At 35.6% G+C, this 27,630-nt stretch overlaps 1 protein-coding gene across 3 annotated transcripts in view; it reads right to left on the reverse strand.

The window, feature by feature from the left end:
* Positions 1-19,531, reverse strand: part of LOC107603095 (protein EFR3 homolog B-like) — a 27,803-nt gene extending 8,272 nt beyond the window's left edge. For 2 of the 3 annotated variants that reach the window (XM_016295804.1, XM_016295802.1), the window contains exons 1-18: positions 19,408-19,531; positions 19,142-19,292; positions 17,548-17,669; positions 16,349-16,439; positions 13,896-13,954; positions 10,779-10,913; positions 10,387-10,465; positions 9,814-9,949; positions 6,881-7,039; positions 6,637-6,748; positions 6,197-6,248; positions 5,929-6,101; positions 5,476-5,551; positions 5,169-5,330; positions 3,182-3,313; positions 3,017-3,084; positions 2,442-2,569; positions 1,958-2,049 (exon numbers count right to left, since the gene is read on the reverse strand). In XM_016295804.1, the coding sequence (XP_016151290.1) occupies positions 1,958-2,049; positions 2,442-2,569; positions 3,017-3,084; positions 3,182-3,313; positions 5,169-5,330; positions 5,476-5,551; positions 5,929-6,101; positions 6,197-6,248; positions 6,637-6,748; positions 6,881-7,039; positions 9,814-9,949; positions 10,387-10,465; positions 10,779-10,913; positions 13,896-13,954; positions 16,349-16,439; positions 17,548-17,669; positions 19,142-19,292; positions 19,408-19,514 (2,034 nt within the window). In that variant the 5' untranslated portion in view covers positions 19,515-19,531. Of the gene's footprint in view, positions 1-1,957; positions 2,050-2,441; positions 2,570-3,016; positions 3,085-3,181; positions 3,314-5,168; positions 5,331-5,475; positions 5,552-5,928; positions 6,102-6,196; positions 6,249-6,636; positions 6,749-6,880; positions 7,040-9,813; positions 9,950-10,386; positions 10,466-10,778; positions 10,914-13,895; positions 13,955-16,289; positions 16,440-17,547; positions 17,670-19,141; positions 19,293-19,407 lie in introns of all 3 variants that reach the window. The other variant, XM_016295803.1, reaches the window with a different exon arrangement.
* Positions 19,532-27,630: the final 8,099 nt, after the last annotated feature.

A 27,630-nucleotide genomic window follows, 5' to 3' on the forward strand; every position in this document is an offset into this window, starting at 1 on the left:
GTTTGATCAGGGTTTTAGCTGATCTTTGCAGGAAGGTAGATCTCCAGGAACAGGGTTGGGCACCCCTGGTGTAATCTATTAGATAAGCATGTTCATCCACGTACATCCAAACACTGGATCAAAAAATGGATACACCCCCACGTACACAAAAAAAAAAAAAAAATAAATCAAATAAATTTAAAATGTGATTTATTTTTTTTTAGCCAGGTAGCCTAGATATTTAGCCTTTATCATTTATAACGCTACGAACAGTGTTTCATTTGTAAATTGCGAGGTCGCGGAATAAAGCGGGGTGACGGATCCGGAGTAGAAATTTGCACCCTGCCAGATTATGTACCCCCTAGCATTGGTAGGTTTAGGAGTAGGTGTGGGGGAGAGGTTAGGATTAGGGGCGGGGTTGGGATTAAGCAATCAGGTAACGACTTCAACGAGGGGGTGCATAATCTGGCAGGGGTGCAAAATTCAGCACAACACCGGCAAGTGATCAGAGGATGAAGAGGTAATGGAGCATTCGCGCAATCATTTAGTGGACCCAATTGATTACCAGCTTGCATCAGTTGCTTTTATAGTATGCACAAATACTCTAAAAAATCATGGTTATTTTATTGCAACATTTTTTGTGTGTTTGGGTAGTTTTTGTGTAACTCAGCTCCTGGGACAGGAGAGTCGCAACAACCCAGTGTTTGTAATGAGCGCAGATATTTTGCATTCTCTTTAGGTGAGAGTAATTCTCAGTGCCGCCGACTTGCATTTCTTTGGTCAAATATAAGTTTGTGTATGTTTTACTTAATCTATAAAACAGTTTCTTTGCTGTAAATCATTTTATTTTATGCAAAGCAAACCAAGTCAACTAAACAAGCCGCATCAGTCTTTTTGCGACGATTAAATGTTTCATTTTTACTTCTAAAATGCTTGTTAAATGAGTTTAAATGTAAGTAATGTTGTATACATGTTTAAACTGTAAAATATGTTGTATTAAGAACTGTATTTAACTAAAAGGCATTTAGAGAAAGAAAAATGTCAAAATAAATGAAAAACTAAAACGAAACCAAACCAACAGCAGTTATTGAACACCTAAATAATAATAATAATAATCAAAAATAAATAATAATTTTCTACTCAATCTCAGCATGCTTTAATTTTGTGTCGCTAGAGGTTTGCGTCAATAAGATTAAATTAACATGTCTTTGGTCATTCAGTGTACTGTTAATTCTGCTAAACTTTAATTACTAAAACTAAAATTAAAACTGAAACTAATCTGTATAAAAACGAAATAGGCTATAAATCTGTTCACAAAATAAAAACAAACTAAAATGAACCAAATTATTAAATGAAATAAAAGAAAATGGAAAGCGATATTAAAATAAAAACAAATAAAAAAATGCAAAACTATAATAACCCTGATACGAATTTTTCATCTTTCATTGGTGCGTGAGGAGGGGGATCCGCCAAATGAGGTTATCGGAATTTGGAGGTGCTGGACCCGGACCCAGCTTGTTCAAATTACACCCTGACTACAAATAGGGATTTCGGCTGTACAGCACGGTTTGAACAGATTTCTATGTCTCTTAGTGAAAATGAACTACAGAGACTTGTGCTTTCCGTGTTCGAGCTGCTTACCGGGAATTCTCCCAAATCTTCCCATGGCCACTTCAGGCCTGTACATACACTTACTTTGCTTTTGCAGCTATACTAGTGGTTATTTTTTATTAATTAATTTTTTTTACGTTGCAGTAGGAAAAAAATATATAATAATCAGAAAACACGCCCGTATCTGCTTTATTTTAACGCAGTTGTACCAATAAACAAAATGTCCAGTCTTTCACATGCATCTTAATGATCGTGTTTAATTGTGAATGTGAAGTGGGGGCGGCACGGTAGGGTTTTGCCTAGAGCGGCAGTTGAGCTTGCGCCGGCCCTGGTTGTAAGGATTGTATATTTTCATGTTTTCATTTACCTCCTCTTTCTCTGGACTGTTTCTGGACTCGACCTCCACCTGCAGAGATATTGTTTCTCCAATGCTCTTTCTTTTTGACAGCCGGTCCTCATCTAAGGGAAGAGGGTGGAATTAATCAACTGTTTATGCGATCCATCTCTGTCAGTCAGTTAATAAGCAGAAACAACTTTAGACTAAAGCTAATCAGACTAAAGATAATCAGTTAATCTGCAATGCAAATGCCTTGATTGCATTGGCTACAGCTTGATTATCTGCTTATCTACAATAAGAATTGCATTGTTTTCTGGAAACAACATGAAAGGCACACATAACGCATTAAGAGTGTGCCATGTGACGTTTTTAAGAGAAAAAGAATATTCAGCGGGAAACAATGAAGAGCAGTTATCTACTGGGATTTGATTGGTGCATGATAATTGCGCACAATTGAGACCAAAGAAAATAAATTTAGATTTTACATGGTATATGATGTGGCTCATCTATGCACCTGTGAACTGTGGGACATAAGGTGTAGCTAGTCGCTCAGTGTTGTAGCCGCTTCCTCCAAGAACCTCAGTTATCTTGGCTTGTTGGAACAACAGCTCTCCTTCCAGCTTCTCCAGTGTCTTAGGAATCCTGGGAAATCAACAGAGGACCGACAATTTATGATAGCAAATCATAATTATAATATTGTGAAATATTAATTAATCAATTAAACTGTTTGAAAATGTTCTACTTGAAAATGTCATTGATGATGATGGCAAAGCTGAATTTGAAGCAGCCATTACTCCAGTCTTCAGAGTCACATGGCCCTACAGAAATCATTCTAATATGCCGATTTGCTACGCAAGAGACATTTCTTATAAAACTGAAAACCTGCTTAAAATATTTTTGTGGAAATTGTGATATTTTTTCAGGATTCTTTGATGAATAGAATAAGCATGATGGATGAATAGCATTCATTTGAAATATAAATATCTTTATTGTCACTTCTGGTCAATTTAATGCATCCTTGCTGAATAATATTGAACATAATATATAACATTAAATAAAACAACTCTGATGACTCATAGTTTGTCTTACTTTGGGTTTTCAATGAAGACATCCTCAGGTAACAGGTAAGGACTTTCTTTTTGTCTCATTTCAATCACCTGCAAAAAGATTTGTACCCTTTATTCATCTAAAATTTTAATTCAATACAGTTGCCAAAAATTGTTAGTGACAGAGAGACTACAGAGAGGCACTGACCTCATGAACGTGCTGGCAGAACGCTGGCACTGTGGTGAGCTGACTGATGAGATTGAGGTAAGCAGAGGACAGAGCATGAACAGCACAGCGGCTATACACCGGTAACGTCTCCTCACTGCTCAGAGCCAAGTCCTGGACAGAAAGCGACACAGGAAGATGAGAAAACACACTGAAATACATCACCACTGAACCATGTAGCTTATGACGAAAACAAAAAAACTACATGCTGAACATTCAAAAACTCATGAAGATGTTGACTTTCTAATTTAAAAACTTCAATTTCAGTATCACTTTTAAAGAAACCCTTGGTAACCTTGAATCATGTCAGATTTGGTGACCCTGCTGTATATTCTCAGCTGTTAATTTAAGACCCTAATGTGACACAGGAAGATGAGAAAACACACTGAAATACATCACCACTGAACCATGTAGCTTATGACGAAAACAAAAAACTACATGCTGAACATTCAAAAACTCATGAAGATGTTGACTTTCTAATTTAAAAACTTCAATTTCAGTATCACTTTTAAAGAAACCCTTGGTAACCTTGAATCATGTCAGATTAGGTGACCCTGCTGTATATTCTCAGCTGTTAATTTAAGACCCTAATGCTTTACAGGATATCAAACAGAGGTGAATTTGGGTAACATTAAAGGTAATAGTAACAGGTAACAGATTTTGGTAACATCTTATGCTGCCTTTTCAGATTTGGTAATGTTGCTGTATATCTGCAGCTGTTCATATCAGAGCAAAATGTTTTTTTTAGAATATAAAACAGAAGAGATTAGACATAAGCAGAGTGAATTTGGGTAACATTAAAGCCATTGTGTAAGAAATAGAGATTGGTAACAGATTTCTGTAACTTATAATGCTGCCATGTCAGATTTGGTGACATTATTGGGTTACACTTTACTTGAAGGGGTGTGCATAAGACTGACATGACACCTTCATAATCATGACATAACACCTACATAATCATGACATGACACATGTCATGAATATGCATGTTTTTTTTGATGTTTCTGAAATGTTTTTTTTAGAATATAAAACAGAAGAGATTAGACATAAGCAGAGTGAATTTGGGTAACATTAAAGCCATTGTGTAAGAAATAGAGATTGGTAACAGATTTCTGTAACTTATAATGCTGCCGTGTCAGATTTGGTGACATTATTGTACATCTGCAGCTGTTCATATCAGGTCAAAATGTTTTCTATGATATAAACCAAAGAAGTTCAAACATCACCAGAATGAATTTGGGTAACATTAAAGCCATTGTGTGTGAAATAGAGGGAGTTAACAGATTTTGGTAACATCTAAACATCTGCAGCAGTTCATATCAGGTCAAAATGTTTTCTATGATATAAACCAAAGAAGTTCAAACATCACCAGAATAAATTTGGGTAACATTAAAGCCATTGTGTGTGAAATAGAGGGAGTTAACAGATTTTGGTAACATCTAATGCTGCCTTGTCAGATTTGGTGACTGCTGTATATCTGCAGCTGTTCATATCCGATCAAAATGTTTTCTAGAATATAAAATTATGTAGGAAATAAAGTTCAGACCTCACCCAAATGAATTTGGGTAACATTAAAGCCACTGTGTGTGAAACAGATATTGGTAACCTCTAATGTTACCTTGTCAGATTTGGTGACCCTGCTATATATTCACAGCTGTTAATTTAAGACCAAAATGATTTCTAAAATATAAAACAGACAGTTAAACAGCACCATAATGAATTTGGGTAATATTTAAGCCAGTGTGTGTGAAATAGAGGGAGGTAACAGATTTCGGTAACCTCAAATGCTGCCTTGTCAGAATTTATGTTTCAATCAGATCAAAAAGTTTTCTAGGATTTGAGACTGTAAACTGTGAATTTTACAATACCATTACATAACCTTAAGGGTAACATATTCATAATAAAATCCACAAAACCTAAAATTTGATTTCAGGGGGACTTTAAAAGCGTAAACACAATGAGGGCACACCTGTAGAGCGAGCGCCACACGGATCAGGTCCACCACCACCTCTTCGTTGGCTAGCTCCATGCTGATGAGGGCCAGGAGTGAGTAGAGCTTCTCAAAGTGAGGCTGCACGCTGCTCTGTTCCTTACTGCACAGGTAGACGTGTCTATACAGGTGCTGGGCATGCTAAAAACAGAGAGATATCACAGTCAACACACTTAAAACCCTTTGGACATGCATGCATTCTCTCATGCAGACCCAACAGAAGCACTGAGTTCAGATCAGAATGATAAAAGCAGGAAGTTGAGCGATGATTAGAGGGTTGTTGTACCTTTTTCATGAAGAGGTTGTCTTGACGTGAGCACTTGTCCACTTTGAGTTTAAGCACAGAGATATCAGAGATGATACTGCATGGGAAAATAAACAAAACATGAAACCATAGTAAAGCTCAGTTTATTGTATGAAGAGGAACTCTGATTTTCTAATTGACAGTCAAATGATCTGCATATATACTGGAACGCATTTACCTTATTTGTGACACATCTAATTCAAAAACTGAATATTCAGTTAATGTAGAGCAGGGCTTGATTTTATCCATTAGGTGAGATAGTGAAAGGTTATTAGAGTTGGTTAATTCTTCTTTTTCCCCACCTGCTTGGTCTTGGTTACATCCATTTTATTTTATTACTTACAACTTTAAAAGTTTCATATATATATATATATATATATATATATATATATATATATATATATATATAGGTGTAAATCCAATAAAGATACTAACCTGATGCTGGAGAACTTGGGGAGGTTGTCATGGCGATCGATAAGGCTGACTAGTATTTCCAGCACCAACAGTCGAATTTCTGCATCTTCTAGCAGAGCAAATGACAGCAGTGGGTCCAGAAAGGAGTTGGGAAGAGCTGTCAGCATGTTGGTCGTCTGGAAACCACATGTGACCTAAAAAGAAAGAGAGAAGCATGATCTTTACAACATCAAATCTGTGCTTTGATGCAATTCTCTTTCATGAGGCATCAAGCAGGTAGAGAGTTTACCTGTCTCAAGGACTTCAACAGCATGACTTGGATCATTCGGTTGCCCTCAGGCCTGCAGTAAAGACAGAAGTAAATACAGTATGTTCACCTCATAAATTTCAGGTCATTTAATTCGTGTTAAGGGTAAAACAGTGATTTTGCAACTGAATTATTTTGTTTGAGTCCGCTTTTTTTTTTAAAGAGAATTTTCATTGACAACCATAAACATTTATGGCAGGGTTTCTCAAATCTTGCCCTGGAGGTCCAATGCGCTGCAGAGTTTAGCTCCAACCCTGATCAAACTCACCTACCTGTGATTTTCTAATGATCCTGAAGACACTGATTAGTATGCTCAGGTGTGTTTGATTAGGGTTAGAGCTAAACTCTGCAGGAAAGTGGATCTCGTGGGCCAGATTTGAGGATCCCTGATTTAGGGACACAATAGTGACTGCAGTGCTCACCCTGAGCCTGTAGAGGGCAGCATGGGATGCATGCCTGGAATAGGGATCTTCCCCATGATGAAGAGCATCACCTCAGAACGCTGGTAGGTTGGTAACGTGTTTGCAAATGAGCCTGATTTCAAAACACACAGACCATAGTAATGAAAAATCTGAAAATTTAAAGAAGATTGAAATGTGGGTCACGTTATGCTCACACACACACACACACACACACACACACACACACACACACACACACACACACCGATAGTCCTGATGACGGCTTCCTGTAGCTGTCTCTCCTCATGCTCCTTGATGATTTTGGTGCCGATGTTAGTGCAGTTGTATGATCCTGTGAGCTCATAGTCCACACTGAGCCTCAGATGCCGGAGCAGTGTGTTGAAAACCTCCAACACTGTGGGGCCTAAAATAAGCAACAAACACACACATTTATAATATATGCAGAGATGTTTTTTTTTTTTTTTAAATCAGTCATCACAGCTGAGCAGACTAAATAAGTACAAATGGAGATATCCAGTGCGATCATCTCAAGGTGTCCAATTTGTGAACAAATTAAAATTGTTATAATGACTAGCATCATATTTGCTGAATGAAATCCGTTACTGTTTCTTACTAATTTTGAGGTGTGGACTCCAAAATGTTTTCCTGTTTTGCTCTAGCAAGTAACACTTTCTCACAAAATATATTGTGCATTTCATAGCATTTTTGCTTCTGACAGCCATTTGCAAGGTGAAGAAGTCTTGTATTAATCACCAGAAAATCTGCCCCATCTTCCTCTGAGCCAGGTTACAACTATTTATTCAATTCTCAGATGATTTTAACATGTATAAATGATCCTAAGGATATTATATAATGCCTAATTCTATACTTTCAAGGTTAGGATTACGAGCAGTGACAGAAGAAAATGCAAACATGACCCAAATGTTCTCTGGTATGTGGTTTTACTACATTCAAACAGCGACTGAAAATATTGAGAAAGCCTGTGTTTATGTAAAGTTCTGTGACATTAAATGTAGTATTTGAACATAATTTCCAGTACAATACAATATAATATTGCATACAAAAGAAATTCTTGCTACAACTTTATAAAATCTTTCAGTTTAATATTTGATAGTAACTCTAATATTTTTAAAAACACTTACTATTTAAATTTCTAAACAGTAAACACCATTGTCTACAACATTAAAACAAGACAGTCCAGCAACTATAGAGTCACATGAATCTGACAATCTTATTAACACATATTTTGCTTCTCAAGTAAATTTTTCTTAAATATGTTCTGATGATTTTTTACAAGAAAACAAGAAAATCACAGAATAAGGAAAAGCTTGTTGTGTAATTTAGAAGCCTACAAGTCTAAAATTAAAAATAATACAATAATACAAAATAATAATGCTGCATACACTAAAAAATGCTGGGTTGTTTCAACCCAACTTTGGGTCAAATATGGACTAATCCAACTTTTGGGTTAAAAATTTAATGTAAAAATGTAACCCAACGGTTGGGTTAGTCCATATTTGACCCAAAATTGGGTTGAAACAACCCAACATTTTTTAGAGTGTACAATTAAACCTTGTTTTACAATTACAACATTGCAACTACATAAAATCTTAATTAAATAAACATACATACATAAATTCACAAAAATATATACACACACACACACACATATAAGTTAAAGTACATTTTTATAACTAGAATATTTAAATCTCCAAATGGTCAAATGAACTGAAAATGAATCAGTTTTCATAGTTCTAGCTTAAAGCTGCAGGTGGCGTCGCCCCCCTTGGGTCAGCAGCATTGCTGCAAGAGGAGGTGTGAAGGGCTTTCACACGGATATTAGGTTTGAGCACTGACTTGACGTCAGAGAGTAGAGTCGGGCTGTCAAATGTATATTTTTGGCTGAAATCTAGATTGGGTCAGATGCAATGTCACAGTTCTGTTCTCCCTGAAGAAAGGCTTAACGTCTGGGGGAGAGTGACCCAGATACTGAGCACAGGCGTAAAATATGTGATATGCGTTACAGTATGTGCAAAAAGACACCGGTCTGCTCCTGTGCACCGGCTACACTACTTAATGTTTTGTATATTCATGGTAGTGATTCACATTAACCAGGCTGCAAATCCATACTCACCAACAGAGCCACTGGCAGCGATGCCAGCCGCCTCCAGAAGGACCTCCACTATCCCAGCACGCACTGTGGCTGAGCTCTTACTGTTGGCATCCACATGGCCCAAGAGCTGCTGAATGACCAGATGAGAATGCTGGGACTGGAGGGAGAGAAAGAAAGATAGACAAAGAAGAGAGAATAACTAACATGGTAAAAAAAATTTTTTTTGTATAAAATAAATAAACAGATATATAGTATATACTTACATATTTAAAATATTAATTTTTGCTTCACTACTGTAACCAATGCAAAAATACTAATATATCATTTAAATTTTAAAAAAGTTAAATAAAGCTTTAAAAATGTTCGGACAAACAATATGGACTAATCCAACTTTTGGGTTAAAAATTTAATGTAAAAATGTAACCCAACGGTTGGGTTAGTCCATATTTGACCCAAAATTGGGTTGAAACAACCCAACATTTTTTAGAGTGTACAATTAAACCTTGTTTTACAATTACAACATTGCAACTACATAAAATCTTAATTAAATAAACATACATACATAAATTCACAAAAATATATACACACACACACACACATATAAGTTAAAGTACATTTTTATAACTAGAATATTTAAATCTCCAAATGGTCAAATGAACTGAAAATGAATCAGTTTTCATAGTTCTAGCTTAAAGCTGCAGGTGGCGTCGCCCCCCTTGGGTCAGCAGCATTGCTGCAAGAGGAGGTGTGAAGGGCTTTCACACGGATATTAGGTTTGAGCACTGACTTGACGTCAGAGAGTAGAGTCGGGCTGTCAAATGTATATTTTTGGCTGAAATCTAGATTGGGTCAGATGCAATGTCACAGTTCTGTTCTCCCTGAAGAAAGGCTTAACGTCTGGGGGAGAGTGACCCAGATACTGAGCACAGGCGTAAAATATGTGATATGCGTTACAGTATGTGCAAAAAGACACCGGTCTGCTCCTGTGCACCGGCTACACTACTTAATGTTTTGTATATTCATGGTAGTGATTCACATTAACCAGGCTGCAAATCCATACTCACCAACAGAGCCACTGGCAGCGATGCCAGCCGCCTCCAGAAGGACCTCCACTATCCCAGCACGCACTGTGGCTGAGCTCTTACTGTTGGCATCCACATGGCCCAAGAGCTGCTGGATGACCAGATGAGAATGCTGGGACTGGAGGGAGAGAAAGAAAGATAGACAAAGAAGAGAGAATAACTAACATGGTAAAAAAAAATTTTTTTGTATAAAATAAATAAACAGATATATAGTATATACTTACATATTTAAAATATTAATTTTTGCTTCACTACTGTAACCAATGCAAAAATACTAATATATCATTTAAATTTTAAAAAAGTTAAATAAAGCTTTAAAAATGTTCGGACAAACAGCTTTGGGTGCCACCCAAAATTATTTATTATAAATTTTAAATAAAAAAATATATTAAATATTTAAATAAAATTAACAAAATAAATACAAATCAATGGCATGTATTTTTTTCATTAGGTAAACATCAGTATACATTTCAATAAATCATTAAATTATCCTTTTTTTCTTCCATTTATTCTTTTTTAATAATAACAACAAGCAAGCTTAGATTCTGAACTCACCTGAATGGAGTACATGATGATCTTAAAGCAGCGCACTGCAAATGTTTTGCCTTCCCACAGCGAGTGATTATCAAGATGCCTGCGGTGAGAGAACAGACCTTGAGCTTGAGAAACGAAGCCAAAAGTGACTGAAAAATTAGATTCACCGCACCCGCAGTGAGATTAATTAAAAAGTCATAAATACTCCATAACTGAACACGTGTATTAAGTATTCGGAGTTACTCTTAGTCCCTTATCGAAATGCCAACATTAAGAGACTACAATTATAAGACAAATTCACTTAATCTTAAATGGCATACAGCTATAGCTTAAAAACTGAAGCAATGCCTGTATAGGTTTACAAAATGAAATTCTCAACCTTCATAACCTAAGCTGACAGGCGGGTCTCTTACATAAGCACAGGGGTGACTGCGTTCTTGATGTTGCCATAAGCGGCACGGCCCAGCAGTTCCCGAAAGCAGCGCTCCGTCAGCTCGGCTGGGCTTTCTCTCTCCTTCTCACTGGCCTGCAGCGGGGAGGGAGAGCGACTGCAGAGGAAAAAGAAAGAGAGGGAGGCTTTTTGTTTTCAGCTCTTCTCAACTGAGGATTTAAACACAGCTTTGGTTTCTGAGAAGCTTAATAAAAAACGTACTGACAAATATAATGAGTGTTTACAAGTAAAAAAACAAAACACCTGTAGCCAATTTTTAGCAGTCCATTTCAAGGATTCTTGCACTAAAAATGTTATCATTTAGATGTATTTAGAAAAACAGTTTTCCTGCTACTGCAACTTTAAGACTTTGATATTACCTCTATTATAATTGGCTAATCTCCACTTAATCCAAATTTAGTTTGAAATGCAAGATGTTATCATACATATTCATTCATCTTAAATATGTTCTGATGGTCTTTTAACAAGAAAACAGGACAAAACAGTTTTAAAAACACTATTTGCATAACTTAGCCTGAAAACAATAAAATATTGCATACAACAAATATTATTTCTACAGCTATTCAAATATTTTAGTTTAGCATTTGATAGTAATTATAATATTTTGAAAAAACATTTACTATTGAAATTTCTAAACACCATTGTCTAGAATATTAAAAGCAAGACAGTCCAGCAAAATATGCTACAGCAACTATAGACACATGAATCTTACAGTTTCTTATTAGCTCATATATTGCTTCTCAAGTAAGTTTTTCTTAAATATGATCTGATGATTTTTTTATTACAAGAAAACAAGACAATTACAGAATAGGTAAAAGCTTGCTGTGTAATTTTGAAGCCTAAAAGTCTGAAATTAAAATTAATACAAAATAATAATACTGCATACAATTAAACCTTGTATTACAAGTACAACATTACAACTCCATAAAATCTTTCAGTTTAATATTTGACAGTAATTCTAACATTGTTACTACTGAAATTTCTTAAAACCATTCCCTAGTAACATTAAAAGCAAGACGGTCCTGTAAAATATCAGAGATTCATTAGTCTCATCAAGTACTTAAACACATTTTGGGTTAGGGTTAGGTATATTTATCTTAGGAATGTTCTGATGTTTTTACAAGAAAACAAGACCAAACAGATTAAGAAAATGACTTTCGTGTAATAAGGGAGACTGAAAGTACAACAATATTGCACACTAAACTTCTCAGAGCTACAGAAACTCTTTCAGCTTAATATTTGATAGCAGTTCTAACATTTTTTAAAACTTGTTACAGCAACTATACTGCTCATTTGAGACTTATCAAGTCTGATTATCATACATCTTTTGCTTCTCAAGTTTTTTTAAAAGAAAACATCAGACAAAACAGAGATTATGAAAATGCTTTTTTGTATAATGTAGGAGCCTGAAAGTCTGACATTGTGTTATGTATAATGGAAAACTTCCTGTGTGAGCTTCACGGTGCGTGTGTCAAAAAAAAAAGAGTTTGTCTCATCATTAATTAATCACACTGTTCCTCTGCCCTCACACACCCTGCTGTCAGTCAGCCTGCTGCTCCGCTCACCGTCCCTCGGTTATATAACCACATGACGCTGGGCTAAATCTACAGAAACTCTTCTCACCTAAACTAAAAGCCTCCTGCCACACGTCCAGAAGGATGCTGGACTGTTTAGTTGACCAGAAATAAAAGTACATTGTGTTTTATTCCACTGCTGTGGTTGCACTAAACCAGCCTAGCTGTTCTGCCCATCTGAAATGTGCACATCTCACAGGACGAGTTAATTATCAGCTGCCCTTTACATCAAACGCCAATTAGCACATAGCAACAGCAGAAAGGGGTAATTAACGTCTCCACCCGTGGTGTAATTATGGCTGTAATTAGGGGGCGCATCAACAAGGAGCCAGCTTTGTTGATTATAATGGAAGTGATTCATAGATCAATTCTGATTTCAAATTTCAAACATTGCAACTTTTTGTACTAATGCAAAATTTAAAAGATGTGCAGGTGCATAAATCAGCTGTAGCCATAACCTTTACTCGTCATATATATATATTGTGAAAAAGTTTTGTACTGTTGCCAGGCTTATTAATTTGTGATGAATAATCTTAACTTGTTATTTGATTAAAAAAAAACTACCAATCAGTTTGGGGTCAGAAAGTTTTTTTTTTTTTTTTTCAAAAGTGACAGTAAAGACTTTCTATTTTCAACTTTCTATTTATCAAAGAATCCTGACAAAATGTATCAGGGTTTTCCATAAAATATTAAGCACCACAACTGTTTTAAAAACTGATAATAATACATTTATCTTCAGCAGCAAATCAGCATAGTAAAATTATTTCTAAAGGATCATAATATAATTAATAATAATAGCAATAGTAATGATGCTGAAAATTTGGCTGTCACCACATTTATTTTAAATTGTAATAATATTTCAGAATATTACTGTTTTAATGTATTTTTGATCAAATAAATGGAGTCTTGGTGAGCAAAGGAGATGACTTCTTAAAAATTCACAATATTAGTGATTCTAATTATTTCTAATCTACTATTGAAATTTCTTAATAAAACCTAGTAACTTTAAAAGGAGGATAGTCCAGTAAAATATCAAAGGAATATAACAGTCAAAGGAAAATACATGAGGAAACTCAAAGGAAAGTCACATGATCACTGCAGTTATCACTGCGTGATCTTCCACTTGGCTTTGAGTTGTCAGCAGGGACAATATCTCAAGTTATTTCCCTTGTAGGCATCGGACTGTAGGTGCAAAGACAGTGAGTGGCTGATTCTCACCCACACAAATAGAATAAGCAGGCAGAATGGCAGTTGAAATGCTTGAAATGGTTCTAGAAAAGGTTGGGGCTTAATGGCTGAACCAATCACAACTGCTTGTAATTACTAGATAATTTCATACCTATTATATCACTTGGATTTCCATTTGTATACAAGTAATTAGTAAAGGTTAATGATGCGGCTCAATGGAGGATTCAGCCGCGAGAGCCGCCAAGCATCCCTGGAGGAAGACAAGTTTGTGTCCCATATGAGTCAATTATTAGCCAGTTTAAGCCCAACACTCTCACCTCTCTGTGCCTTCACCAGACTGCAGATTGAAGAGCAGTGAGGGGACGATCTTGTCCATGTGCTTTTTCTTAAATATGATCTGATGATTTTTTTATTACAAGAAAACAAGACAATTACAGAATAGGTAAAAGCTTGCTGTGTAATTTTGAAGCCTAAAAGTCTGAAATTAAAATTAATACAAAATAATAATACTGCATACAATTAAACCTTGTATTACAAGTACAACATTACAACTCCATAAAATCTTTCAGTTTAATATTTGACAGTAATTCTAACATTGTTACTACTGAAATTTCTTAAAACCATTCCCTAGTAACATTAAAAGCAAGACGGTCCTGTAAAATATCAGAGATTCATTAGTCTCATCAAGTACTTAAACACATTTTGGGTTAGGGTTAGGTATATTTATCTTAGGAATGTTCTGATGTTTTTACAAGAAAACAAGACCAAACAGATTAAGAAAATGACTTTTGTGTAATTTAGGAGACTGAAAGTACAACAATATTGCACACTAAACTTCTCAGAGCTACAGAAACTCTTTCAGCTTAATATTTGATAGCAGTTCTAACATTTTTAAAAACTTGTTACAGCAACTATACTGCTCATTTGAGACTTATCAAGTCTGATTATCATACATCTTTTGCTTCTCAAGTTTTTTTAAAAGAAAACATCAGACAAAACAGAGATTATGAAAATGCTTTTTTGTATAACGTAGGAGCCTGAAAGTCTGACATTGTGTTATGTATAATGGAAAACTTCCTGTGTGAGCTTCACGGTGCGTGTGTCAAAAAAAAAAGAGTTTGTCTCATCATTAATTAATCACACTGTTCCTCTGCCCTCACACACCCTGCTGTCAGTCAGCCTGCTGCTCCGCTCACCGTCCCTCGGTTATATAACCACATGACGCTGGGCTAAATCTACAGAAACTCTTCTCACCTAAACTAAAAGCCTCCTGCCACACGTCCAGAAGGATGCTGGACTGTTTAGTTGACCAAAAATAAAAGTACATTGTGTTTTATTCCACTGCTGTGGTTGCACTAAACCAGCCTAGCTGTTCTGCCCATCTGAAATGTGCACATCTCACAGGACGAGTTAATTATCAGCTGCCCTTTACATCAAACGCCAATTAGCACATAGCAACAGCAGAAAGGGGTAATTAACGTCTCCACCCGTGGTGTAATTATGGCTGTAATTAGGGGGCGCATCAACAAGGAGCCAGCTTTGTTGATTATAATGGAAGTGATTCATAGATCAATTCTGATTTCAAATTTCAAACATTGCAACTTTTTGTACTAATGCAAAATTTAAAAGATGTGCAGGTGCATAAATCAGCTGTAGCCATAACCTTTACTCGTCATATATATATATTGTGAAAAAGTTTTGTACTGTTGCCAGGCTTATTAATTTGTGATGAATAATCTTAACTTGTTATTTGATTAAAAAAAAACTACCAATCAGTTTGGGGTCAGAAAGTTTTTTTTTTTTTTTTTTCAAAAGTGACAGTAAAGACTTTCTATTTTCAACTTTCTATTTATCAAAGAATCCTGACAAAATGTATCAGGGTTTTCCATAAAATATTAAGCACCACAACTGTTTTAAAAACTGATAATAATACATTTATCTTCAGCAGCAAATCAGCATAGTAAAATTATTTCTAAAGGATCATAATATAATTAATAATAATAGCAATAGTAATGATGCTGAAAATTTGGCTGTCACCACATTTATTTTAAATTGTAATAATATTTCAGAATATTACTGTTTTAATGTATTTTTGATCAAATAAATGGAGTCTTGGTGAGCAAAGGAGATGACTTCTTAAAAATTCACAATATTAGTGATCCTAATTATTTCTAATCTACTATTGAAATTTCTTAATAAAACCTAGTAACTTTAAAAGGAGGATAGTCCAGTAAAATATCAAAGGAATATAACAGTCAAAGGAAAATACATGAGGAAACTCAAAGGAAAGTCACATGATCACTGCAGTTATCACTGCGTGATCTTCCACTTGGCTTTGAGTTGTCAGCAGGGACAATATCTCAAGTTATTTCCCTTGTAGGCATCGGACTGTAGGTGCAAAGACAGTGAGTGGCTGATTCTCACCCACACAAATAGAATAAGCAGGCAGAATGGCAGTTGAAATGCTTGAAATGGTTCTAGAAAAGGTTGGGGCTTAATGGCTGAACCAATCACAACTGCTTGTAATTACTAGATAATTTCATACCTATTATATCACTTGGATTTCCATTTGTATACAAGTAATTAGTAAAGGTTAATGATGCGGCTCAATGGAGGATTCAGCCGCGAGAGCCGCCAAGCATCCCTGGAGGAAGACAAGTTTGTGTCCCATATGAGTCAATTATTAGCCAGTTTAAGCCCAACACTCTCACCTCTCTGTGCCTTCACCAGACTGCAGATTGAAGAGCAGTGAGGGGACGATCTTGTCCATGTGCTGAGGGTCCCAGATGTTTGCCTGCAACTCATCGTTTATGGTCTTCCTCACTACTCCCTGTAGACCTTTGATGCCAGCCATTCGGATTCTGAGATGAGGAAATGTTCAATTAGATGTGAAAAATGTGTGTATAGCGTGTATATAGTGTATATTCTCTTTAATGTTCTCCATCTATCTATCCATCTATCCATCCATCAATCTATCGATCTATCAGGGGTGTAACGGTACACAAACATGACGGTTTGGTACGTACATGACGATGTTTTGACGTCATGGTTCGGTATGGTTTATATTACGGTATGGTTCCAGCAGGGGGGAAAACTAAACAAATTTTTATTATTATTTTTTTTTATTAAACAGTGGTTTACTGAACAAATTGCTCTTTCTTTAAATAAATTAAATTATAATTACTATTTTCTTAGGGATAAAAATCTACCTCAGTTTCTGCTCTAAACTATAAAGAGCCCTTTTAATATAATAACACTAAACGTAAAATAAATTTATGAAAACATATACATTGCACATAACGCCATTTTTAAATTAACTTCTAAATTACAACATTTCTATTTGTTGTTGAATTATATTCATTTACACAGTGGCTGTTGTAACTTGTTTCATAACAGATTTATTTAAACATACAATAATTAAGACATCACTAACAGGTAAAGTAAAATATAATGAGTATATAGTCTAATATTTCGCAAAATGCTCTTCTCTAGACTTTATTTCTCTATAGCGAACTAACGAGCTGTGGACATTGGACACTGATGACTTGCGTGAGGTAAACGTGACATTTTGTATACAAGCTGTTTTATTGAGGTCTTTCCACAGTTGAAACACTGATTGTGTGACTACAAGAGGCATGATTTGTTCGTTTATGTTTATTTCGCGTTAAAACTAGTAGTAAAGAATAAGGGATGATCGCGCTCACTCGAACTCCACGCTGACGTTTAAAGTGAGGCGTTTATACAGCGATCTGTCACGTGACATCAAAGAGCGTAAAATCTGAATTTATTATTTGAATTTCCTTTAAAAAAGTGACATAATAATTTTTGGTACGAATACATGTACAGTTACACCCCTACTAACTTAACTAACTAACTAACTAACTAACTAACTAACTAATTAACTAACTAACTAACTGTCTGTCTACACTGACTGCACACTGCCAGATGTGTGCGTGTGTGTTTGCTCACTTGGTGCGGATGTCAGGGTCCTCATAGTTGGAATGGCACATCTCACTAAACCGTGACACAAAGAAATCGTAACTGCGATGATACGAGGCGGTGTCCTCCTCGATGTTAGCAAACTTCACAAACTGCAAAATGAGAGCAATTTAATAGAAATAAATTAATTACATACCTAGACAAACCAAAGCCAAATCAGGTTAAAAACCCATTTCCTTGAAAAGACTGCAAATGCTGCTCCACCCAGGGCCAGTGAGTGGGTGATTATGATGGTATTATCAAAGATTAAAATGTTTTGTTCTACATTAACCCCAATCGACAGCACTGTCACCTCATCATCATTATTAGACAATAAAAGCTTTTCTGACACCAACAAACAATAATAATAAATATCCATTTACTGTAGGGGAATAGGCTTCACTTGGAAGTTAATTAAACTAATAACATGAATACATTATTTTAAGATTAGGACAGGTTCATTAGGTAATGCAGATTTGAATAGTTAGAAATGCCATGAAACTCATGCATCATATATTCACATATAATTTCACAGATTCAGATATTTGCATGTATATTAATATTTCAATGTACATGAACTACTAATCTGTTATATACAGTCTTACCGAATTAGTTTCAGACTAAAAACGAACCCAATCTTTTATCATTTGACAGGTTTAGCTTATTTATAGATTTCAGCTATTTTAGATCAAGATCACCAAGGTCATGAATAAAATAAAAATAAAATGCCTTAATATAGAAATGGTAGAGAACTGATAAATGAGACCCTGTCACCTAGATGATGTAATGAATCATTTTAAACTAGTGCCTGCATATCAAATCTGTAATTAATGAATAACTGCATCGCAAACTCTGGACCTACATTTCCTTCCTATGCAATTTGGCTTTTGCGGAACCCGATGAACCTTCAGAGAACAGATGTGGGTGCAGTTATGACTAACGCATCTCTGTCCTAGCATTTCCAGGTAAATAAGGTCATTGTGAAACACCACTGAGAAATAAATCAGTTTAAAAGGGGTTTTTATATGTGACTGATATCTGCAGCATGCAGTAGCTAAGGTGGTTCTGGATGATACAGAATAAAATAAAACGGGTTAGTCACTCTCAGTTTAAGCATTGCATTTTATATGCTAAATGTGGGTGCATGTTCAACGCCCTAGATTACTCGTTTTGATCTATAATTGAATTTGATTTTATTTCCATGTCCTGATTGCATTTAGATGGATGCACTGCAGTGTGTCTGCTTGTTTGTTGCTCATCTACAACGTTCATCAGCAAATGTTTTATATAAAACAAACACTGCACATGGGGTCCAAAATACAGAGCATTAAAAGGGCCATATTACACACTTTTACTATCAGAATGTGACAAAAAAGTGGTAATTTAGTTGATGGATTTGTTTCTTACAAACTAATTTTCATTTTTGGGTAAACTATTCCTTTAAGTTTCTTAACTATCCCATCCATTAGTGATTATTGGATAAAGATTTTTTAAATACATTTTATAGAACTTGCACTCATGAAGACTGCAGTTCAGTGCAGTACCCTCTGCGTCAGTGAACTACCATACAACAGTGTGTACATACAGAGTTTGTTCCCAGGATTTGCAGGTTGGGTTTGTCTGCCTCCAGGAGTTTCCGCACCATCTTCAGGAAACTCTCCACGAACAGGTTGATACTCTGACAGTGGCAGGCCATTAGCAGCTGGTCGAGGGCTTCCATCGCAATACACACATACCTGAAGAGACAAACACACACTGAATATGGGCAAGAGGAACAGGAGAAAGAAAAACATGTGCATTACAAATCACAAGATGGGTATATCGGATCAGGCTTGTTATGAATTTCAGTACCCATAACGGTGTCTAGCTACATCACGAGACAGTCTCTCAGACAGGTACGCCCCGATCCGATCCAACTTCTCTGGAGCTGACAGAGCATAAAAAGTCAGCTTCTCCATGTTGGCCTTTACCAATCCATCCTACAGGCACACACACACAAACAGAGAGAGAGAAAGCATCAATATCATTGACACAGCACACTTCGAACAGGGCAAGACGTACATGTTTCAATCTGTAAAAGTGTCATTCAAAAGTTTGGGGTTGGTACGTTTTTTAATGTTTTTCTTTGATGAAAAGAAGTTCAAAAGAACAGCATTGATTTTAAACAGAAATCTTTTCTAATATTATAAATAGTTTTACTGTTACCTTTGAACAATTTAATGCATCTTTTCTAAATAAAAGTACTTTTTCAATAAACAAAACAAAAACTTTTGAATGGTAGTGTATCATTGTCAAAATTCACAAAGGGAATTCAAGTATCAAAATTATAATGAAAGTAAGAAAAAAAATATTAATTTTGAGATTTGCTAAAGATCATATTTAACAGCATTATTTATTAGACCTTTAAAAATTAAAAAAGGGGAAATAAGCATGCATAAATAAACATCTATAATCAATCCAGATCAGGCAGTAACCAATACGGTACCAATATATTGTGCATTCCTGGGAAGCGTATTTGCATTCAAACAGAATGTAGACGGAAGGAAAGAACACACTTCCACAGGGTGACAAAACTACAGTCCTCACAGAAGAAAACGTATGCATTCTGACTGTATAGTAACGGGAATATTGCTCACAGCTGGTGACCTACAGCAACAGTAACTGTCTTGAAATAAAAACTTTCTTGAAGTTGTTAAAAAAAAAAAGTGTTGCTTAGATAGCTGCAGGACTTTAAAAGGGGTGAATTTAGAAAAGCATCTTCTCTACAAAGTTGGAAGGGACTGCCATCTTGCTAAACTCATCTATTCATTTGTTCATTGTTTTATTCATTTGCATCACTGCTAAAAATATGAACTACTGAAGCTAAAATCATGGTAGTCTTGGATAATTAGTCAACCGTTAAATAATCCAAACTTTAAGGAGACAAATAATGTAGCATACAGATTTATGGACACTACTCAGTCCATCTATTTCTATGGACAATGAGTTTTTGTGCTGAAGAAGAAAGTTATCCGTAGGAGTTCTTCTGTAGCTGGATAATCATTATTGTAACGTTCAACCCCTCTGGTTTTAACCCACACTGAGCACTAATTTACTGAACTACTGCAGCGCATCAGGCTCACAAATATGAACTTAAGAAGGCATTTCAGATATCTCAAATAGTGGATAGTTTTTGAGAAAATAACATAAAATGGTGTTGAACTCTGTCTCAGCAAAGACTGTGAGTTGCTTGCATCCTTGGACACCTGCTTAGTTAATTGCCTCTTACACACTAATGCACTTTCTTTTAAGTGCTCTCGAAAAGCAAGCATCTGCCAAGAACATAAATGCAATTGCAAATAAGCAGTTTGAGAGGCGAACGAGGGCTGTCTGACCGTAAATAGACTCTCTGTGACGGATGGAGTTGAGAGAGAGGGAATGCTATCACTGACATCAAAGAGCGTAAAATCTGAATTTATTATTTGAATTTCCTTTAAAAAAGTGACATAATAATTTTTGGTACGAATACATGTACAGTTACACCCCTACTAACTTAACTAACTAACTAACTAACTAACTAACTAACTAACTAACTAATTAACTAACTAACTAACTGTCTGTCTACACTGACTGCACACTGCCAGATGTGTGCGTGTGTGTTTGCTCACTTGGTGCGGATGTCAGGGTCCTCATAGTTGGAATGGCACATCTCACTAAACCGTGACACAAAGAAATCGTAACTGCGATGATACGAGGCGGTGTCCTCCTCGATGTTAGCAAACTTCACAAACTGCAAAATGAGAGCAATTTAATAGAAATAAATTAATTACATACCTAGACAAACCAAAGCCAAATCAGGTTAAAAACCCATTTCCTTGAAAAGACTGCAAATGCTAGGAGACGAGCCTTTTCTAATTTATAATGTTATTGACCAAGACAACATTTGAAATAATTTGAGTTCATAATATTAACTTTTCCAGAAATAGAGGCTATGACCTTGGATTATTAGTTTAGTGTGACAACAAGAGGACGTCAAGCCAATAGTGGAAATTAGAGGGACGTTCACAAGGCAATGTGTGGGCTTGTGGACAGTCCTTCATGCAGGTCAGAAATGGTACAAGCTACATCTGTCAAACACAGACAACCTAGAGGAAAATCATGCAACATATAACACATCGTCTGACAATGTACAGAGGGAAATCTGTGATCCGATTGGCCCACGCATCTCAGCAGTGATGAGTCACACGTGTCCCACTGAACAGCGTGATGGCAAAACAATGAACTTCTAGAGGCAAGCATAACTTGTGTTTTCGTTCATAGAACTAACTGAAAACTATGGTAAGAACTATGGTAAGATAAATCCCTTTCTGAAGTCACAAAACTGATTTAATGGAGATCTGGCTCATGTTGAAAACAGAAAGTCCTTAATCTCTGAATGACGTCAGCGAGGGGAAAATCTTCCGATCTGTGAACAGTTTTTCTGATCTGTTCCGGTAAAATGGTTGTTAGAGGAAAAAGAGCCAAGGCGCCTCTAATTTTAGCTTCTGTTCCATTTTGACTTCAAAGAGAAGCTTTACCCCGCTGCTTAACTCGTATATTGCCTTCAATGTCCCAGTTTAAGTTGAACCCATTTGTGTTATATCCTCATGTTATTCCAAACCTTGCCTTCCATTCGTCCATTAAACACAAAAGGAAAAGTAGAATATTCAGGCTGCTCTTTTGCATACAATGAAAGTGACTCATTATTCACTGAAAATAGCTCTCCTTTATTATTACTTCAGCATTTTCAGGAGTAAAACATTCAATATTCAATAAAAAATTTGAATGTTAAAATGTAATTTATTCCTGTGATGCAAAGCTGAATTTTCAGCATCATTACTCCAGTCTTCAGTGTCACATGATTAGTGGTCGACCGATATTGGTTTTTTGACAGCCGATGCCAATGCCGATATCTTGGAAAGCAGGGTGGCTGATGGCCGATATAAAGCCGATATAAATGTATTTATTTTAATTAATATTTAAGAAATCTGAAATCGTTTGAAATGGATTTCAAAATAAATTTGTAAAATATTCATACTTACTTTAGATGACAAAGTATTTTTCACAAATAAATAAATATTTAATAAAAATATAATTAAAAAGGAAGTAAACTGTAACCAACAGAGCACTATTCTGGGAAAATTTTATATTTTTTCAAATAAAGCCAAGGTAACACTAATTTTACATACAGCACACAGTGAAAATGACATGAATAGGACAGTGGGCAAATGCATAAAGCGCAGCATAATTTGAAATCACGAATTTAATGTTTAAGGAAAAGTAGAATATTCAGGCTGCTCTTTTGCATACAATGAAAGTGACTCATTAATCACTGAAAATAGCTCTCCTATATTATTACTTTAGCATTTTCAGGAGTAAAACATTCAATATTCAATAAAAAATTTGAATTTGCAAAGCTGAATTTTCAGCATCATTACTCCAGTCTTCAGTGTCACATGATTAGTGGTCGACCGATATTGGTTTTTTGACAGCCGATGCCAATGCCGATATCTTGGAAAGCAGGGTGGCTGATGGCCGATATAAAGCCGATATAAATGTATTTATTTTAATTAATATTTAAGAAATCTGAAATCGTTTGAAATGGATTTCAAAATAAATTTGTAAAATATTCATACTTACTTTAGATGACAAAGTATTTTTCACAAATAAATAAATATTTAATAAAAATATAATTAAAAAGGAAGTAAACTGTAACCAACAGAGCACTATTCTGGGAAAATTTTATATTTTTTCAAATAAAGCCAAGGTAACACTAATTTTACATACAGCACACAGTGAAAATGACATGAATAGGACAGTGGGCAAATGCATAAAGCGCAGCATAATTTGAAATCACGAATTTAATGTTTAAAGCATTCAATTTGCATGGACTGTAAGTCACGCAGAGAACACGTGATCGTGCAGGTCACATGCACACTTCACAAGATCTCACAACTGGATTCGACTAAGTTTGCAAGGTTTGTGAAATAAAATTTTCATTAGCCATTCAAAGATTTATTTAAATGATGTAAATGCGTATTTGCTGAATGCTGACGGCAAATGAGAAAGTATTATAATGTTTGCCTTTCTATTACTAATAATATAAAAGCAATCGTTATAATATTTTTGTATACATTTTAATTCCTTTGTTTAACAGTTCTATTGGATTATTAGACAGACTTCTATACGTATTAGACAGAACTGTTAACGACGACAGCGAACAAGGAGAACGTGAGCACTGTGTGCTCAGGCGCTGCTGCTCTCAGCGCCGTCAAAATAAAAGTCTGATGCGCCGTCAAAATAAACTCGCCTCGAACGCATTTGCCAAACAGAAAAACTTATCGGCCGATGCCGATATTTGAAAAATGCCAAATATCGGTCGACATATCGGCCTTGGCGATCTATCGGTTGACCACTACACATGATCCTTTAGAAATCATTCTAATATGCTCAAGAAACATTTCTTATTATTATCAATGTTGAAAACAGCTAAATATTTTTGCCTATTTTTCTATTCTTTGATGAACAGAATGTTCAAAATAACATTTTGAAACCATTATACCATTATACCAACATAAAACCATTTATTTGAAATAGGAATAATTTGTAAAATGATAAATGACTATCACTTCTATTCTAATTTAATGGGTGCTTGCTAAATAAATACATTAAAAAAGTCCCACTGACCCTTAACTTCTGAATGATGTGAGACCTCGAAAATCAAATTTCGGTAGAATGTCCCTATCAATATCCAGCAACTACTAAATTGTCCTTAGCAATAATTTTGATCAAATAATTAAATCTATGTGTATGTAACCACTGTTGTTGTAATTTCAGCTGCATCTGAAATAACATTCACTTCAATGGTCTGAGATGACTGGATGCTTTCAACTGATTTTCTATTGAACGGTCACCAATTAAATTGCAGTGGTCAATTTAAAATATAGCGAATTAAGCTACTAAGTCAATCATAATGCACATTCCATCCAACATGCATTTTGAGGTGCAGCTCTTCATATTAATGGAGTAAACGGGCAAAATGATTCACTGTTTCTAAGCCCTCCAATCGGATCGCATATTGCGAATAATTTTATTCAGATTGAGGCTTCAAAGCGTGTATCGCGAATCATTTGATTTAGATTGGGACTTCTGAGCAGGCTCATAAATCATAAAATGTAGATCAGAACTTTGTGTATCGCAAATCATTTGATTTAGGTCAGAACTTCGGAGTGGGTGGGTTCGTGAATTTTTTTATTCAGATTGGAACTTAGGAGCGGTTCGCGAATCATTTTGCAAATTGAATGATTTGCGATTTGTGAACCTGCTCCGAAGTCCTGATCTAAATCAAACGATTGATCGGGACTTTGCGTGTCACGAATCATTATTCAGATCGAGACTACGGAGCGAGGATCGCGAATCATTTGATTTAGATTGGTGATTTAGATCAGTACTTTGGAGCGGGTTCGCAAACCTTTTGATTCAGAGTCAGAACTTTGGAGAGCAGATCGCAAATCCATTGATTCAGTTTGGGATTTCAGGAATTATTTGATTTAGATCAGAACTTTGGAGCGGGTTCGTAAATCTTTTGATTCAGATCGGGACTTCGGTATGCGTATCTTGAATCATTTGATTTAGACCGATATTTCAGAGCGGGATCGCGAATATCCAGTGACTACTAAATTTTCCCAAGCAATAATTCTGATCAAACAATTAAATGTCTGTTGTCTGCCGTTATGTCAAACATACACCCTTGCCACAAACAACTCCATCTAAGGGTGCTTTCACACCTGTAGATCAATTGCTTTGTTCCGAAACAGGGATTAAAATTACTACAATGTTGCTTTTTATTCTTGGTGCGGTTCGCTTTCACATGGCAATGTTTCTAAATGGACCAAATTTGTTAATAAAAGTCACGCTCGAGTAAACTGTTCTCTCATTGGTAGGGCTGTTGCGATTCGTCGATTTTATTAGACTACTCGATTTAAAAAAATCCTTGACTTCATTTTGCTCTGGTCGACTAACCGGCAAAATACCGGAAGTGGAGCATTTCACGGACGAGAATCCATAAAACACATTATTAGACTGTTTCACAATGCTTCATGATATATTAAACCCATTTAAAAATTCACAAACGCTACAATTTAATTAATTATATGCAATGCCGTTCTAATACAGTACATGCGCTTTAATTATTTACATGCGTGTAGGTTAAGTACATGCGTCACTCAGCGGCTCTTCACAGTAGTTCCACAGGAACTGTTATCATTTACATGTGTAGAGCGTCTCAAATCGCACAGCAATGTGTAAAAATAATCATCAGGTTGTTGGCGCCTTCTGCAGGCCTTTGTTGTAATGCGTAATGTACACTAGCTCTATTGTTTATAATACTTTATGTATTTTAACAGTTTTGTTCAATAAAACCATATGATTTCTTGCTTTTGATACTTTATTTGAACTAATTATTATTGCTTCATTGCTATTATATATGTATTTTAAGTAATTTTAAAGGCTATTGTTCACTTACATCTATTTTTATTACCACAAAAAAAATTATTATAATTATAGGGCCCTATGAAATCCTTTTTATTTCCAAATTCAGTTTTGTTCCATTTTCATTTTCTATACTCTGTTTTAATGGTTAAATAAAATTGTATAAATCAAAAAGCCTGCCTAATTAATTGAGTTTTACAGTTTTATCTTTACCAAATTCTGTTTTCCATTATTTTCTGGATTCCATTTAGTAGACTAGAACACGTGGATATGTTGTCATTATTACACTATAATACTGAACTTGGATTTCAGTGATTTGGACTATGAGATGGATGCACTTTACTTTTGCTTTAAAAAAAAAAGGATTTCATAGAAATTTGGCTTTCATTTGGCTTAATAATATATAGTTTAATAAATTATTCTTAAGTAAAATTGTTGATTTTTTTTGTGGGAAATTAATCGTTTAGATTAATCGATAGATTAATCGAAATAAAAATAGTCGTTAGTGGCAGCCCTACTCATTGGTCAAAGTTTCACGGTTTATTTTCCGGGATTCCACTTAGCTGTCACAGCGGTCATCCATCAGGATGGAACGACAACAGTTTTGCGGGCTTATTGTTGTTGTTTTTTTTGTAGATGTCGTTATATTAATTTATCAATTTGAGCAGGAGTCCAGGATTCATCTGGAATTTTTTTTTTAATGCACCTACTAGGAAGAAGAGCAATAAGACGGCATTATAAAATGAAAAAGTGCGCTTTGATTTTGAATGGCGAAGACATGCTGACCCACAGACATTCACATGGTTCATTTTGAAGTATTAGCAAAACAACAAAGCTAATGCTTTTCACGAAGCTTATGTAATTACCCATTATACATTGTGATATAGCCTGGTTCGTTGGTCCGTTAGATCGGATTGCTTTCTCACTACAACCGAACCGCTCCAGAGTTCGTTTTCAATCAAGCCGAGACCACCTTGTTCAGGCGATCTCGGACCGATTGTTTTTGGCGGGCCAGGTGTGAAAGCACCCAAAGGCTACAGAAGACTTACGGACTACTATGATACTTTTATGGTGCTTTTTAGTTCTTTTCTGCAGCTTGAAAGCCCCCAGTCCCCATCCACCTTAATTTTATGTAATAGAGCACCTCTGAGATTCTGCTAAACACTTTTGTGAATCATACACGTTTGGAAAGACATGAAGGGGAGTAAATTATGACAGAATTTCCATTGTTGGCTTAACTACTCCTTTAGGGTTTATAGGATTTATGATAATGCTGCTGCCGTGAGTGAGGGAGAGCTGCTGCACTGCGCCGTGACTCTGTACCCACATGAACAGACAGAGATGGCACCACACTGACAGCCAGTGCTACCACCCACTCACAAACAGCTGTGTTTCCTTCTTGTGTCTCTCTCCTACTCAAATCTCCATCTTCTAACAGATAAAGACACAGAGAGATGGTCTTTAATGCAGAAAACTTTATTTTTGCATATTTTGTTATTCATGGTCTGAGGCTGGTTTGATAAAGCACATGCAGTGTTATCTGTCACACCAATGAAGCCAATAAAG

Source organism: Sinocyclocheilus grahami, unplaced genomic scaffold (genome assembly GCF_001515645.1).
Source record: "Sinocyclocheilus grahami isolate Dianchi unplaced genomic scaffold, SAMN03320097.WGS_v1.1 scaffold340.1, whole genome shotgun sequence".
NCBI lineage: Eukaryota > Metazoa > Chordata > Actinopteri > Cypriniformes > Cyprinidae > Sinocyclocheilus > Sinocyclocheilus grahami.